Source organism: Stylophora pistillata, chromosome 4 (genome assembly GCF_964205215.1).
Source record: "Stylophora pistillata chromosome 4, jaStyPist1.2, whole genome shotgun sequence".
NCBI lineage: Eukaryota > Metazoa > Cnidaria > Anthozoa > Scleractinia > Pocilloporidae > Stylophora > Stylophora pistillata.
This window is the reverse complement of record NC_142522.1, coordinates 13,862,561-13,880,106: the sequence shown is the minus strand read 5'-3', so window position 1 is coordinate 13,880,106 and position 17,546 is coordinate 13,862,561. Positions and strand designations below refer to the sequence as shown.

Genomic DNA, 17,546 nt, shown 5'->3' with positions numbered 1-17,546 from the left:
GACGTTTCGACAACCTGTGCGAAAACCTGTAGTTTTGATAGATCAGAACGCAGATTGTGCTTAGTGCCAATAATCCAAGCACAATTAACTTACTGACTACCAGGCTGCATGACAGGGAAGATTGGCCAGAAAGCTTTGATATGGTACACTTAAATGGGAAAAAATTATTGGAAAAACTTGAATGTGTGTCAGATGACCAGCCTCTTTGGTATGACACGGCTAGTAGCTTGGACAGCATCGAGTGGGTACAGGCGAAGATGTTAAAAATGTTGGGACACAAACATTTTCTCTTACTTCGTTCTATTTTGAAATTTTAAGATACCTGTCATTTTTGAATTTTGTTGAAACCTTTTATTTTTACTATGAAAAAGACAAACAAAAATCGAAAGCGAAACCATCGAAGAGAAAGCAAACCAACTATGCGGTTTTTATTTCTTTCCTAACTCAGCTGGTTAAACTTATTTATTATTTTCTTAAATTACTCTTCAATTGTCTCAGATAGATTAAATCTGCCTTAAGTTAAATTGCTTGCCACTATTACAGAATTGGTAACATGCGCAAAGTATGATAACTTATAACGCTCTGTAGCTTAAGCTATAGAGATCCAAAACTTCATTACAAATGAACTAATGTCGCTCTGTGAATAGCACAGTTGTGACACTCGTTAGTTAACGCAGGTCGTTGTATACAATGGGAATGAGGGAAGCCCAGGTAAGAGGTTAAGCCAATAGCACACCGACACAGTGGAACTGGCACATTTTAAATTGTGCTAAACCACAGAGTTTTTTATTGCTCAGATATAGATGTTTAGCACCTAGTAGGAAACTTTGCTTCATGGTATTTTGTACTTATACGACTACCTAGCTTCTACAACAGTTGTGTTTTTTTTTTTTTTTGTTTTTTGCTTCCAACGTATTTCAAACCAATAATTTACTTATTAACAATCTATTGAGCGCGATCACTTTGCTACTCTGAACACATTATTATAGTCCAACATTAGTCCTTGTATGAACCCATAAATTCTTAGAAATAGTTAAAATCAAGCCTCCTACTTACAGTTTTAAATTAACCGGGAAAACAAGAATGGAAAAGAAACATACTTATGCCTCAAAGTTATTTCCTCGATGTAAAACCAATCGCTCGTACTAGACTTACAAGAAAAATATAACAGTTAAAAGGGAGTGTTGCCAATCGGAATTCTGTAGTTTTAGAATAGGCCATTTTACAGTTGTTTACTTAGTTGCCAAGCCTTTGATTCAGAGTGAGGCTGAAGGTGACCTTGTTGTGATAGAGACCTGTATCTACTTAGCAAGATAAAAAAGTGATTTACATTTGGAAGGCAGCAAGGTTTGTATCATAACAAGGTCAACCCTAGCCTTACTCCCATTCAAAGGTTTGGCAACCACGCACACAACTGTAAAATGGACTATTACCCGGGGTACACTTTGCTTTGTTTGTCAACCGTCGTACTCGTATTCATGCGTTCCCGAGGAGAAACATTTTCTATAAATTTGAAAAAACCGTAAGTTGATTGTAAAGAAAATAATTGGACAAAATCGAAAATTATTGTTTTGGATTAACCTTAGATTAACTTAAGAATTTCAAACCAGTCAGTGGAGTATTAAAAGGCAATGAAAACGTCGCCACTTGGTCCTCATTAATGAAGAGAAAATCTTAAAATGATCCGTATACAAGATTATCATTTTTATATAATATATATATGTATTTATACTTTATAGCTAGGATAACTCTCCCAAAGTAATAATTTTACTCTTAACAAGATAACGTCTTATTAACATTTCAACTGGAAAGATAAATATCAGCATTTTAGCGTTCAATCCACATTTTTAGTTTCGCTTCTTTGCAGCAGACCGCTTTTGAAAGACGTTTCACTAACACTAAGACAAAACCTCGTGTTGAGGCAACACATAAGACTAATGGGAATCGCTTAAATTCACGTGACCAGTAAAGGCGCGGGAAACGCCCAACCAAGTCGCGCTCAGTTTCAGCGTTGCTTTTTGATTGGTTAAGAAGCCACAATTTCGGATTAATATTGATACGAACTAAACTCGCTCCAATAACAATAATTTTACGTTTTTAAAATGACGTTGTGTGCTTATTACGTGCTCATAATCTTATAATTTATGTTAACTCTTGAGTTTGTTTTTAAAGCGAATTTGAATACTCTAATAATTCATTTCTTTGGTTTGGAGTCGCCAGGTTGTGTGGAATAACGTGTTAATTCCTTCGAATCGCCGAAAATTTCTCTAAACCATGACGCTCTTAAAGCGGACGACAAAAGACTCATTTTGACAATGCCATTACGAGCTAAGTTTTGCCTTCGTTTTAAACCGAAGCTTGCTGAAAAACCAGCGTCGCCATTACAGATTTATCCCGAAATTTCTTTCGATAAAAGTAAAGCTCATATTTGAGATTTTACATAAAGCCTCGTCTTAAAAAACAGAAATAGACCCTATCTTAGAACTGTCTTGTGTTGTAAACTTGACTTGTGATGGTAATCTAATTTGATCTTGTCCGGTAAGGGTCTGTATGGTGACAGGCTATTGTGCGATCACGTGACTGTCTCCTGCACGCAGTAAATTTTCACGTGGTCACACGATGCACACGATGAGGACTCCACGGAGTTAAAGTATTTTTTTAATCTCACTTCCTGTAATGTTGGACGTCTTCTACTCTGTAATGGCCGCGTACTTTCATCTGCAAAACGCAAACCACGTTTATTAGTAAGGCTGTGTACTTTGGGGAGTTAGTTTCTCCTTAATTTTACTCAGTTGCACTTGAATTTCGTGATTTTATCTTTTAATCATAGTGACATGATTTGATAATTTTGATAATTTCTCTCCCCGAGAGAAGTTTTCAATGTGGAGTTTGATTTTAAGATCTTTATATTACAGTACGTTCTTAACCAATGTTTTAAGCTCAGTAACTTGCTTAATTGTACTTTAAAAGCTCTTCTCGATTGAGTGTTGTAAATTATTGAAAATGGTCAATCAGAAGAAAGGAAATATCTTAAAAAGCCAATTACAACTTAAGTTAAAACAAACCCTTCTGCCCGTAGCGCGGGAAAACACGGGTGATTGGTTTTAGTTTTGCATCTGATTGGTTGAAAGAGTGGGTTGATTTTTCTAGACCAATCATAGAGCGACGTAAAGCAAAAGCAAAGCAATCGCGTATCACTTTCGACGCTCAATTGAAAATTGTTCAAGTCAATCAAATCAATTTAGGTATGTTCCAAGGTTTTGGGTCATTACAGATGTTAGGGCCTCACTATAAATTTGGGATATCTCGTAGGTAGGTTTTATCAGTTCAAATTCAGTTTTTAATTCTTCACTTGACTTGTAACAATTTTGTATTCGCACTTGAGTAGTCATTTCTATTAGGGTTAGTCATTATAAAGGGTTAGGGAAAGCGAGATATTTACCTACCTACGAGGCATGCCATCTAGTGACAACCCCTCAGTAAGTGCACGAAGGAATCGTCTATCAAAAAAGCGTTTTCACAGTGACATTTATTTCTATGAATACTGGTAGTTTATGTTATACTTCCTGTCTTATCTCTGTAAGCAGCTTACAAAATGATTTTGATAAGCAAAAGATACCTTTTAAACATCTCACTATTTTAAATTTTGGGAAAAAAATAGTTGTTGAATTTAAATTATTACTAGATATTAGTTTTATCAGTCATACTCGTTGGAAGACTGTATGGTAAATACTTAAGAGAATGTGATGTTGGTCTCAATTGAAGGGTGACAGCAAATGTTTTAGCTGTTGATTTATAACCAAGATACAAATGTAATGTGTTTTATTGAAGAATACTAACCAATCTTTAAATCATGTTTGAGAAAGTTTCAGCTTAGTTTGAGATCAACTAGATACACCCAACTATTTACCCGGAGCTTAACTGAAGGGAATTATCAAGTTTTTCTGCATGTACAGATAGCGACCTTTTTATTAAATTTACGTCATTTCTTTCTTGAGGGGAGTGGTTTTGTGTAGTTTATGTGAGTACTTAGGGTATGCTACAGATGTGTTAGAAGTCGACGTGTATGGTCGGCATTGGTTAAAGTGAATCCGCATGTTGGCAAATGGAACAATGGGTTGGATGAAAGGCGGACTTATGGTTTGTTTTTTTGAAGTTACAACGCAAAATTCAGCTGCAGTGTACAGAGAGGAATTAAATATCCCAAAGATTCCAGAACCGGGAGGAAGCGTGAGTAATACTTAAAGCACCATGATGGATTGTGGCAAGTGCAAGGGGTTGATCTTACTATGGGACCGAAAGAATAAAACGAGAAATAAAAAGTAGAATTTGAAGGACTGACCTATCTAAACGGGTCGACCTTGCATCCTACACAGTCCTTTAGAAGGTGTCTGCCGGAAGAAGCAGAAAACAAGATTCGATAGAGATGAAGCAAGATTGGTGAGGGGCAAAGGAACGGGCTAAGTGAAAGACTTAAAGGCTGGATTGTTGAAACCTTTCTGAATAACCATTGTAAGATTTTTTGTGACGGAGTAGCAACAGATGTTGTTAAGATTGCATGTGGAGATCTAACCTGACTAATATCAGTAAGTAACGGACTGAAGCCAGTTTTTGGGTTCTTACGTTAACAATTTCGATTGTTAACACATTAATAGCTGATATGAGGTTTCAGTAGTTTGAAAAGATGTAGCTTAAATGAAGGTTCATGCGCACCAGCACGCCTTGTCGTGGAAGGAAAATAGTGGTAAAACGAAGGGAAAGGAATTATGTCGCTAACACAGTTGACTAAAGAAAGTTTAACAGAGAAGAGAAGAGGACAATCGGGAAGAGATAAGATGTAATAGAGCTTTGGAAGTCAAAAGATAAGAGAGAGCAAATTAAAAGAGCCTAGAACAAAAATCGAAGGAAAAGAGAGCAGAAGATGAACAAGGAGAGAAGACTTGAAAGAGGAGTTGAGACTTGAGGAGCGAACCAAAAAAAGAGACAGAGAGAAAAGGAGACAGAAACGAAAGATTAAGAAAGTGGTTAGGAGAAGGGAAGAAGATTTTGCAGGACACTGACCTTCGGGGATCCTGCAGTGTGAAAGACAGACAGATATTGCTTTCTAAGAAGTTCCAGACGAGCATGCCCTGAAAGACCACAACAAGATGGAGCGACAAATTAACAGGCACAAGAAAGAAGCAAAGAAGTGTGTGAGGGGTTACCTCGGGGAAAGATTCCGCGATTCTCCCTAAAACTCAAAGGTAAAGTACGTTGGCTTGATGTTTTCTCTTGGTGTAGGCTCGGAGTTGCTCGACGGACACGTACCTAGTGCGGAGTCTGGGGATGAACCTTCGTCTTCGTCGCGGTGACTGAACTCTGAAATAAAAAGAGAAAAAAGATCAGACCATATTGTAAGCATTTATTCCCTTTGGAATTTTTCGAACACAGCTGGGGTAGGCTGTGAAACACGCAGTTATAGTGACAAACATTGGCACAAACAAAAGCTTGCGAAGCTTTTGTTTCTCCGCTGCGCTATGACGAGATTATGAGCAACGGCTATTTCTGCGGAGTGAAGCACGCGGAATCTCGTCCAGTGGAAGCCAACCAGTTATAACGCTTCACCCCTAGTATATCTGATCTATGGTGTTTTTGCTACTACAACTTAACTGATTGTATTAAAAGTAATAAGCATTCTCGTCGATGAGCGACTAGTTGGCTGCATACCATGCAGCAATGAGAATAGTGTCTTTGTTACATACCTGAGCCCTTGTCGAGATTGACAGCAACCATTTTCCTTGAATAAAAGAGAACAGAGCATGCATAAGTGTTTAGAATAAGGTATTTAGCAGACTAGATATTTTGTCCAGATAGGTCGGGACATGTTTAGTGATGCAGAGCGCAAAGATCTCTGATTGGAAACTACACATCATCTGCATTTTCCATAGAAGAAAAAGTAGCTAATAAAGTCTTTCATAATATCTGAATCTACGCTAGTATGTCAAATAATATCTGGATCGTTTGCAAGAGACAAAAAGCTATGAAACGAAGCAGCCAGTTCTAATCCCTTTGTGAATGAAGTGAGCTAGTATAAAACTTATTTCACTGGTGGTGTTTATTATCATGGTTTGGTAGAACGACCATGCGAGTGATTCATTAAGTGGCGTGCATTTCTTTCTTCGCTACTTGTACCTTGTGACAGGTGATACTCACTTTGCGGGTCCTGGAGTTTTAATCTTTTCAACTGGTGAGTTTGGCTCCTGGAACCGTGGATTACTCATGGGAAATGAAATACGCTTCTTCTTCTCTTCATGAATCCTAAAAAAAAATGTTTGGTTTCAAGTGCACGTCCGCATTCAGGGACTCGTCATTTTTTTCGGAGTGTTGTCGGTGTTAAAGAGCTTAACAGAGTACATGAGGAGTTTACAAGGATAGAATCTGGCTGCTCGCATCAGTTATAAGGTTCTTAAGCCAAACTTTCACTTTTACACGATCAGTTGAATATATTCTCGTTCCTCCTCGCTCCTTACTTTCTGCCATAATGCATGACGTTTCTACTAGCTCTACACCTAGGAATATTCGTGAACTTTTTGTTAATTCATCTGACTTCCATACATATAACACGCGTTTCTCTTCCGCAGAGAATTTTTATGTGAAATTTAAGTCTTTCTCTGCATTTGGTACGAGGTTATGGAACTTTCTAAACCCTGACTTGCGTAAGTTCACGAAAAGAGCATTTAAAAGGAAAATTCATAAGTTGCTTTTGACTATACTTGGGATTGAGGACTATTGTGTTAACGCCCATTCACTAATATTGAAATTCAATACTAATGATTATCGAATATTATAACTGTAGTACTTCGCTCACATCCGTATGTCACACTTTATTCTCTCCTCTCTACTTTCCAGTCTGCTCTTCCTGTATTTGATTATTATGTCTCGTTTTAACTCACTAGTAATTTTATTGTATTTAATTTATATGACAACTGTACGTATCTTTTAGCTTCTAATGTAGTAAACTAATGCATGGCTTATAACCCCAGTAATATTGTAGTTATGAAATCTCTTTACCTTACAATGTGTAGTATTTACTTATTTATTGCTAATACCCGCCAAGACTAGCTAATGCCATATGCAGGTTGTGCAAATTTGCTTTTAATGTTCTATGAAATAATAAAAACAGTCATATCTCTCAAAGCCGCGAAAGTGATCAATCACATAACAGACTGGGATCTCTCCCGTTGACTGCGTGAGTGCCTTCCGTTGCGTGCATACTAAAATTTTGACATTGTGTTAAAAGCAAACGAGTAGATTGACCTGAAAGTCAGGTTTTAATCAACGTAAATCTCCAGCCTAATTCACAAAACCAAAATGGCCGCCATGAGTGTCAGACCGCTGACCACACAAAGGCTCATAAGTCACAGGTAACAATATAGCTACAAGATATAGTTATGATTAATCTTTATAATATTACAAGCATTGTATGCGAACAAGGAGATGGAGATTTTACAAGAAGAGTAGTCACTTCCTAAGAGGCATGTCGAATGACAAGACACTGGACCTGAATTGATAAAATCAAAGGAGTTTTCGCTTTGAAGAGCTGTTGGACACATTATAATGCGTTTGATATCTCATGAGATGGAAGAAGCCTCAAGCTTAAACTTAAAAGAAAAACACGAAAATGTTACTGACCTCTTTCTATCCAATTTTAATCGATAGAATCCCCTCAGAAAGGCTAATATAATGACTAACACCAGAGCAGTGCCGACACTGTATACAACTGCATCATAATTCTTTCTCGCTTCCTTTTGGAATGCTGCCTTTGGTTGTGGTAAAGCTAAATAAAAACCAATTTGACTCCATTAATTTAGAAAACTTCCGTAAGCTGCGTAACAGTAGAACTGGACTGTGAATTATAGACAGGTCAAAAAGTGTCCCTTTTTTCACCTGGCGATTTCTTAAGTTAAGGGTTTAAAATTCAGACGCTTAATAATGGATGTGAGGGGCGTGGAAATGATTTTTAATTGCTGAGGTCTTACACAAGTGCCTTATTAAAATCAGGATATTTAACTGATTATTAATACCTTTTCATACCAGGTTGAGAGGGGGGGAGTCACATGCCCTGTTTGCCCTCCCCCTCAGATACGCCTTTTGACGTGAAGTGCATTATGTCATACAGGAAACTTTGGAAAGAAAGTGAAAGAAAGTGTTCAACCATATCTGTGTTGAAATAAGACTGAAAATTCGTTCTACCAACGCACCAGCCTTTTCCTCGTATTTCCCAGAAGGAGATGTTTGTCATTCAAGAAAATGTTTACCCTACCTGTAAAGTGTGGGTCTGAAAAGTCGCTGTCCTTATATTTACAGTCCTCAAAAGGTCCGGTGGACTTCAAGTAGGCGCGCAACTGGAATCTAGAAGTGCGGTAACAGAAGGTTTACGATCACGGTGTTTTGTAATGAGTGGTTTTTGCAACGACACAAGGTTAACCTCTGTGGCACACAAAACAAATCCAGTAAGGAGATCGTCATTCACTTGTTTCGGGAGGAATTAAAAATTTTGAGGTGTTGGCTTTTAATATTGGAGTGAAGTAATGGGAAAACTTAGCGGACCGAGAGATATCCTTGGAGCAAGGTTTTGACGTCAGTCTTAAAAATAACAAAAAAGAAGTTCTCTCTTGTGAACAATGGCAGGAAAGACAAAAGTGTAGAATGTTACCTGTATTTCTTGCCTGGTCCTAATGGTCCGTTACAGAAATCGCTATCTCCCCGTCTATTTTTACAGTTTTTGTCCACGCCAATTTTCACCTCTAGCGGTCTAGACTTTTCGATGGACGGCGTGGACGGTATCACTTTGGTAATGTACCGACTATATGCCTGGTCTTCCCGTGCGGATTGGGTCACTTTATTCCATGTGAGGGGTTCTCTTTCAGTTATTTCTTCATCTAAAAGAGAATTGTCCTGAGTTGATAACTGGTGTTACTGACACAAGTAAGGTCTGGCAACTCAGCAAAACACCCATGGTACCTCAAACTGACTTCTCTACCGTTTCAGTAATAATACTAACAATAATAATAATAATAATAATAATAATACGGTATTTATATAGCGCTATTTCTATCACTATTCAATAGCGCTCTACAGTAGTGTTATAGATCACACTGATAAAATTTATAGAACGTGAAAATCTCTGAAATATGAGTAAAAGAAACTAACTAATAAGGTAATCTGTAATAATGAGAGTAAAAACTGTAACTTATACTGAAATTAACTAATTTACTAACTAACTAACCAGCTGATTAACTAATTAACTAATTTGCTAACCAGCTATCTAGCGGCCTAGCTAACTACTTAAATAACCAGTTAACTCACTAAGCAATAGTCTAATAATAAAATTTGTTAAAAAGGTATGTCTTTATACAGGTCTTAAAATCTGATAGCGAGCCACTCTCTCTTATGTTGTTCGGAAGAGAGTTCCATAGAGTCGGTGCTACAAAAGAGAAACACCTATGACCATAACCTGCTAGCTTGACAGATGGCACTTTAAGTAAGTTTTTGGAGGAGGACCTGAATGAAAAATGGTCAAGCCCTCGGTGATTGAACTCGTTTCAAAGTTGTGAACTAAATTTAAAAGACTTGGGGTCAGGACAGGTTGCTTGGTCGCATGATCATGAATTGGGGAAAAAAGATAAAGTACTTACACTCGTTGTTGTTATCAACAAATTCTTGAACAATGATGCCATATTTGGCGATGTTGCTTCGTGCCATGTCCTTCAAGTCAAAACGAACTGTCATGGTTGTGTCCGTTGTTTCGATTAGAATGAGAGGTGACCGGAGTGGAAAGAATACTAGTACAGAGAGTCGAGCCTGCCGTTTGGCCTTCCGCGGAGGGTTCCCGTAATCTGACACTGACACTGTTATGTTAAACAGACGAAGATTCTGCGATTTTAGATTTTTGCTTCCGCTCGTTGAAACGGCTCCAGTCCTATTGTGAGAAATATAAGAACTCGTTAACAAGTAGGAACTAACTGGATATCGTAAACTGTCCTGGTAAGGCATGGATCTAGCTAAGAACTTCAAGCTCGTGGAGGGCGTTTTGTAGGTTTGTGTAAACAACAGTCACCCACAAAATTACTTCTCTGGTATTCACTTTCCCGCTATGGTCTAATTTTACGGACTGCTTTGTGTCGCTCGGTCACGGATCACTTACAGTTGTTGTGAAACTACCAAGGTTATAATCGTCTTTTTAATCCCAATGGAAACCAAATTTAAGTTCTTCTAAACAGTGACACTCACTTTTCGCCTATACGAAAATGGCTGTCACTGCCGCTGACTATAAAGTATTCCAGCTTAGCATTATTCCCAGAGTCCCTATCGAATGCTGTAACTTGGGCGACCACAGTCTTAGGCTCTGGTATCTCTGTTAGGAGTTTTTTGTAACGTTGTTCATAGAACACAGGGCTGTTGTCATTTACGTCTTTCACCAGGATTCGGACGAGAACAGTGTCGACAATGTTTACTGTTCTGGTGTCTGAAAGATCAGAGAAAGTCTGTTTAGGAAGTTAATAAAGAGAAAATTATGATCAATAAAAGTTTACTTTATCTAAATGTGATCATTTGGAATAAAGCAATCCACTTCGTTTCCTTAGATCAAAGAAAGTGCAGCCTCCACTTAGGGACCAGGCTAACCCTGCTGGCTTAATATAATCCTTGACACGCCCTATGGTTACAAATTAATTGTAGTATGATAAAAGGTAGACGCTACATTGCACTTGATACCATGTATTTAAGAGAAGGGTGACGAGCCAAATAAGGGCAACGCATACCAAAAAAAAAAAGAAAAGAATATATGTCTACTGACTTACCTGTAGCTCCGACGTAAAACGTAAACCTATCCCGCGCTTCGTAGTCAAGAGGTTTCAGTAGTCTAATAACACCTGTTTGAGAGAGTATCTGAAAATGAGAATCCACTTCTGGGTCACGAATCTCGGACGGGAAGTAATTTACTTTACTTGCGGGATTACATTTGCCATTCTTAGCCGCCACGCTCAGAATATTCGATCCTATAGGAATACTTTCGTTGACTTCTGCCAAATAGACGGCTTTTGGGAATGTCAGTTTTTCCGTGCATTCCGGATAAATGGAGCGACGAACTTTCAAATAGATAAACGTTGGCCTGGAGATGAGAAAGGGCACTCCATGATCCATAGCAAAGATAGTCAAGTTATAGAAATCCGACACTTGGGTTGTTAGCCTCTGTTGTAGCTTTAAAACGCCATGTTTGTCATCCAGTTCAAAGGTGCCGTTAGAATTGCCGTGGTCTATCCTGTAGTGTATTTCGCCATTTGTTCCAGAGTCGGCATCCGTCGCCGTAACTCGAAGTATTTCTGAATCCACTGTGGCGTTTTCGCTGATGACCTCCTGGTACGAATCAAGAACAAAGCGAGGGGCGTTGTCATTGACATCCGATACAAGAACGTAGACATCTGCCTTATCTGTAATATGAGTAAGTGATGTGATATTCCTATTAATATCATCAAATGAGAAAAGTTGAAAAGGGATTCGGGTACACGTAGATAAGGGACCAGTTATTATTATAACATAACCAAAGTAAAGCGCGCGCTCTGATTGGTCAATTTAGCGTTCCCCATTTGCCCATGGGTGTACGCTGCTGACGTGAGCAAATGCAAAGACTATTTTTCCGCGCGCGCTTGTTTTTTCTGGTCGCGTAAGATTTGTTAAATAAACGGGAACTCTTTAGCTACAATGTATCAATGTTATGTTATAAAACAAATGGTAAACACCACAGCGTACACTATTGAGTTATGGATGCACTTGGGAGGTTTGCTAAGCACTCAAGAAGCTAGAGTCGCTCTCGGCTGTCGCCTCGAGCGACTCTTACGCTTCTTTCGTGCTTAGCAACCTCCCGCGTGCATCCATAACTCAATAGTGTACGCTGTGGTGTTTACCATTTGTTAATTAACCTTCTTGAGGGTGAAGGAATCTTCTTTTTGGGGGGGGATCACATGGTTTTCATCGGAAACGGAGGGGATTTGTCGTCGCTAACTAAGTATATAAGGGGGGAATTGTAGAAAACTAACTGCTTATTAGTTTTGAATGAGGGGCGGGGGGGTCATAATATTACAGAGCCTTATAGTAGGATAAAGTAAAATTTATCGGACCGCAACCAAAATCCTCCAACTTCCTACCCCCCTTGGGCAATAAATTATAACCGGTCCCTGGGGAAGGGGAACTAGAAAGCAATTTTTAGGCTTTGTTACAAATCTTATTTTGATATAGCTTAAAGAAAATAGGCGGTTCTAAACATGAAAATTAAAGTTTTATCGAAATTTACCCAGTTCATAGCGACCGCTCTCGTCTCGTTTATCCGTGTCCTTTGCAAATATTGTCAATCTAACGAGAAAGAAAAGAAACCATTTTCAATGAATAAGAAAAGTTCGTAGGTCCTGTCAACTGCATTGTGTCACGTGTGCAACTGTGCAACTGTCACTTGTGCAACTGTCACGTGTATTTATGACGTCATCGCCCTTTGGACCTTACTGAACAATTTTCTTTTGAGTTTATGATCAAGTTTTGATGTATGGTGGGCTTTGATTGGTCGACGCACTCGGCTGTAAAACGTAGAGAAAATGGTGGAGCACCCAGGAAGGTAGGTAAGACACTAAACTATTTCTCTTGTTTCTTCTAACGCTTCTTTCGGGTTCCAACCGTTTCGTGTGTGATTTATAAAAAAAGACAATGTACAGGTGAGGCTTCTTCATTCGTTAAATGATAGTTACCTGTATTCTTTGACCTTCTCGTAATCCATGGCTACCTTCGTCGTTATTTTTCCTGTGTGTTTACTGATCTTAAAATGACGATTGCCGTCTACATTTCCAATAGAATAAACGACACGTTTGGAAGATTTCTTGTCCAGTCTCCGCTCCTCGAGTTTCCCGCGTCTCACCCCCGTAACGGCGCGAACAGTGAGAATCGTAGCGCCGATAGGTGTGTTCTCTGCTATAGTCACGTGATACCTCTCCAGATCAAATTTGACTTTGTGTTTCTTTATCTCGTCGATCGTTATATAAACTTTTGCTACATTCATCGATCTTTTCGGAGGCGTTCCCTTATCACTCACAATTACGGTTAAGGTACAATTCAGACCTCCGCGAGTCAATAACGACTTTCGTGTCTTGACAACACCTTCCTTGTCGATACTGAAGTAAGAAACGTTCCCAGCAATGATCGTAAAGTTAAGTTCCCCATTTTTCCCATAATCAAAGTCTCTCGCTACAATTTTTGTCACTGAGTTTCCTGCTTTCAAAGCTTCTGAAACCTTGACTTTATACTCTGAATTCTCAAAGAAAGGCCTGTACTCGTTCACACCTAGAACATGCACTTGAACGGTTGCAATCGACTTGTGCGCTCCGTTCCTCGCAGCCACGATAAGCGTGTAGCTGCGTTCGCGATCCACTCTGACTTTCTGGTTCAGTAAAATCGTTCCACTCTCTGGCAACATCCGAAATAAAGACTGGTGATGAAGCAAGTAGAAGCGCATGCGCGCATTCTCTCCGATGTCGGCGTCAGTTGCATTGATCCTGATGACTTCAGAGCCAGAGGATTGGTTACTTAATATTGTCACTGAGTAATTGGTTCGTGAAAATACAGGTGCATTGTCGTTTTCATCTGTTACATTGATTGACAGTACTCTGGTGCTTGATTTGTTTTCGTCCTCGTTTACTGCTAAAATTGTTAAGTTGTACCAAGGGATTTTTTCCCGGTCCAGTTTCCTGATCGCTACCAGGGAAGCGCTTTGGCCGCGTGGATGCTTTCTAAGTTGAAAGGCATTTCCAGTGTTTCCTAAGGGAAAGTGAACAAGTGAACGTTAATTTGAGTTTATTTCCTGCGTTATAATTTATCAGCTTGGATTTGGATAGGTTTGAAAAACGATACCTTTGGTTTGTGTGACTCTAGTGATGTTTTGCAACAACTAATCAAGTGAAATTTTCTCTAGCAAGTCTCCCTAGCTTTGAAAATACAAGAGTTTTTACTAAAATAATCACCGAATTGGTCAAACCGCACATTCGTAGCACATATTTTTTAAAATATATTTTCGTGAGGTAGGTGGCCAGAACTTAACGTACCTGTTAAAATGGAATATTTTATAGAAGCGTTCGGACTTCGGCGGCTCTTTGCATTGCCGTGAATGTTTGTGATTATTTGACCCCTCTGATTGTTCTCTTTGACCTCAATCACCTCGGGTAATTTGTCGCTGAAAACCGGGGCAGCATCTAAACAAGAACATCATATAGTGTGAAAAAAATTTCATCAGCCTTCCTTTCCTACTCCTCCCACGTGACAAAACTGCTGAGGTGACAAGCCACCAGGCTGGTTTCCAACTTTATAATATACGAAGGTTGATCCTCCTTTGAGTATTGAGCATGATCGTGAGCTATTCAGCAATCCAAACACCTTGATTTTTAATACCTACGTTTCTGATCATGATCACTTATCATTTACTACAAGTATACATTGGTTCAAAACATACAAAAATGAACGTGCCCCTCCAAGGGCGTTGAGATATGTAGTATAGTCTCAAGTGCTTCTCAAATTATGACCAACACTAGACACTAAAGAACCTTTAGCAACGGAAGTTGGAACACATTTGTTTTCCGTGAGACATTTTTCCCCCTGGCTTAACTTTTTGGTACCGATTAGACCAGGATCCTCTGTGTGACTTACCAAACCATGTGTATGGGGTGATGGAAACTGTGAATATACTTGGGGTCGAAGGTTTTCCAATTCTGCATGATGTTGGTGGCACGTAACAACGGACCATATAGCACATTCTTTCTACAAGAAAAGCCATGTGACCTGCCCGCCTGTTGCAGGCTTTGCGCACGCAGCTTTTCACACTTCCCACTTCATCTAAGGAGGTGAACACTCCGGCTTCGATGTCCTTCACAAATGACACATTGTATGAAGTATTTTCGGCGATGCAGATAATTGTAGAATGTGGGTCATCTAATGAAGAGAGATGGAAATACAGGTATTATATCCCAGTCTTACAGGACGTACGCGTGCTTTTTCTCAGTTTTGTCCGCCTTCATGTCACATAACGAGAAACATTGCCTGAAATGCAATAAACTGAGGAATACAGGCGATCTTATAAAATGAAACGAGGAAATGCGGATGTTATTTCCCAAGGTTACAGGAATTACGGATGTTATTTGTCAGTAATGTCCTTCAACAAACGGCACATTGTTTGAGGTGTAGCTTATTTCTCAGATCGCTATGGAGTGCGGATCATCCAAAGAGGAGAAATATGGTTTTTATTCCCCCAGGGTTACCGGAAGTACGGATGTCGTTCATCAGAGATACTGCTGAACGCAAGTGATACTTCAGTACTATTGAGACAAAATTCCGCTGAATGGATTGGCTGAAGCAAACGCTCAAGTCTGCACCAAAGGTTAGCTAATTTTTTTTTATTTTAATGAAAAGATTTGGACGTCCAGTAACTAGCTCCAGACCTGTTCATCCATTTTGATCTTTTATTCATATATATTTTTATCAAGTGACTCCTGCCCTGTTGATAACACTTTCACTCCTAAGTTGGACCAACGTTGAAATATCCCTCACAATATTGGTCTACCATCTAACAAATACACAATAAAAATAGACGAACTATGGGCTTGAAAGTGCTATCGTTTTACGACACCATAGTCTTCAACATGAAATTAAAAGAAGATGTATATTGGCTAGAAAGGATAATTACAAGGCACATCTTGGGAGTAAATAGTTAACCAATTAGAGCAAAAGCCTGCGAACCCTTGGCACCACCTGCTGTGCTTCACTAGTTAGTTTCATGTACGAAACAACCAAATGTCTTCAAAGTATAGTAGCAATATTTTATTTCATGTTTTTTATTCACCTTTAAAACATCTTTAGAAAAACTGGTCAAAACTTTACTGACAAGGAAAAAATCGTTTTTGGAGGATATTTGTTTGATTACAAACATGATAATGACTGTATCTAGATCTAGCCATCGTGAAATGTTAAATGTCAAGAGAGATTGATGTCTACAATTTTTTGCCTTTTGACGGGACAAACTAAAAAGAGCCAGACTTAGCGGATGACTGTTCTGCAGACTCATGTAATTTTCCAGAAGGATATAAACTATGCTTATGGATTCGCGCACTCTTTATTTCGAGTTCGTAGCTCGAAATAAATCGTAGATTTTAATTACTTAAGGTATTGAACTTTCCTTGAGGTGGAAACAAAATCGTACTTACCTATGACAAGACTATCAGATATTATGACCCCGAAGTTGATAAGTAAAAATGCCACTGTGGCAATTCGTGGAAGCTCTGCCGGTCTTCTTTCCATTGCTAATTGTTTTCTGAGGAAAATCGAAAATAAAATTAGTCAATGTAAGAAGACAGTCGTTTTTGTTTTAAAACCAGCTCAAACGTTCCGCTGCTAAAAGATCGGCCGAGACAGTTTTGTGCCATGCAATTTGGGTCAAAAAGCTTTCACGCTCTCTCCCTAATTAAAATTTTGTCGGGCACCTTACTTCATAACCCAACGATTTTTTCTCCAAAGAAGAACAATAGTCAAGTCTTAACCTTTTTGGTAAAATTATCATAACAAAGCCATGTAATTCAACCGGAAAGGATTATGATTTTTTCCCGATAGTAATTAATACGTATTGCTTGAGACTTAAAATATTTCTTTATAGTTACGACCCAGTTATGCGGTCATTCGTAAAATTGGTTCATGAATGCAGCGCTCTTGTAATTGGATTTTCATCGTACGTAAAGGTGCGCACGAAAACATTGAAATATTTCTTAGAAAATAGAATATTTGAACAGCGTTGAGTCGACCTCTTTGGACAATTTCTGAGTTTATTTGCTAGACTTCGATTAAGCTGTTCTGTAATTGAAAAACAATCGGTACTTTTTATTCAATTCAAAAGGATAACCAATCTTGTTAGGGTGTTCCGGGATGTCAAATCTTTGGCTAAAATCTAATTTGGCTGTGATATTAATTCTTTGGAATACCCAGTGTATTTTTATCATTTATCGTCTAATTAGGATATTGTAACGAGTCCGCATAGTACGTTATTAAAATTCTGTTAATATTAGGTGAAGAGTGATCTGTTTTTAAATTATTTTGAAATGAGAGTTGGGTAATTCAATCCCAGAGAACATTGGCTTTTTGCCGTATTATAAAAGCAATAATGCATTACGCGTGGCATTCTCACAAACTGCCAAAGAGAAGCCGCAAGCGCGAACGCCGTTCAGTTTACATAAAAACATCGGACCAAAGAAGAATTACAAATACACTTTCCTATAAATGTACACCTAGTTTGTTATCTGAAACAAATCTCGCAAGATCAAGACCAATTTATTTTCTGGAGCCGATTATAGTGAAAGATGTTGACGAGTTTCTGATCATTCCAATAGTTCCTTCTGCCCTATGCTCATTTGAATCATAGCTTCGCTCAGGTTATTAGGAATTGGCTCTGCAGCAGTAGTTGTATTATCTGATATGAAGTAATATGCAAA

At 38.6% G+C, this 17,546-nt stretch overlaps 1 protein-coding gene across 20 annotated transcripts in view; it reads right to left on the bottom strand.

The window, feature by feature from the left end:
- Window positions 1–399: 399 nt before the first annotated feature.
- LOC148732542 (protein dachsous-like) overlaps window positions 400–17,546 on the bottom strand; it is a 30,929-nt gene continuing 13,782 nt past the window's right edge. For 7 of the 20 annotated variants that reach the window (XM_088756076.1, XM_088756082.1, XM_088756077.1 and 4 more), the window contains 15 exons: window positions 16,272–16,378; window positions 14,722–15,003; window positions 14,124–14,270; window positions 12,777–13,839; window positions 12,332–12,390; window positions 10,842–11,471; window positions 10,273–10,507; window positions 9,678–9,961; window positions 8,696–8,921; window positions 8,303–8,391; window positions 7,672–7,816; window positions 6,193–6,297; window positions 5,742–5,776; window positions 5,308–5,358; window positions 400–2,718 (listed from right to left, as the gene is read on the bottom strand). In XM_088756076.1, the coding sequence (XP_088612202.1) occupies window positions 2,573–2,718; window positions 5,308–5,358; window positions 5,742–5,776; window positions 6,193–6,297; window positions 7,672–7,816; window positions 8,303–8,391; window positions 8,696–8,921; window positions 9,678–9,961; window positions 10,273–10,507; window positions 10,842–11,471; window positions 12,332–12,390; window positions 12,777–13,839; window positions 14,124–14,270; window positions 14,722–15,003; window positions 16,272–16,378 (3,604 nt within the window). In that variant the 3' untranslated portion in view covers window positions 400–2,572. Of the gene's footprint in view, window positions 2,719–3,442; window positions 3,501–4,342; window positions 4,392–5,061; window positions 5,130–5,204; window positions 5,359–5,741; window positions 5,777–6,192; window positions 6,298–7,671; window positions 7,817–8,302; window positions 8,392–8,695; window positions 8,922–9,677; window positions 9,962–10,272; window positions 10,508–10,841; window positions 11,472–12,331; window positions 12,391–12,776; window positions 13,840–14,123; window positions 14,271–14,721; window positions 15,004–16,271; window positions 16,379–17,546 lie in introns of those variants that run through there. The other 13 variants (XR_015999703.1, XM_088756079.1, XR_015999709.1 and 10 more) reach the window with 13 other exon arrangements.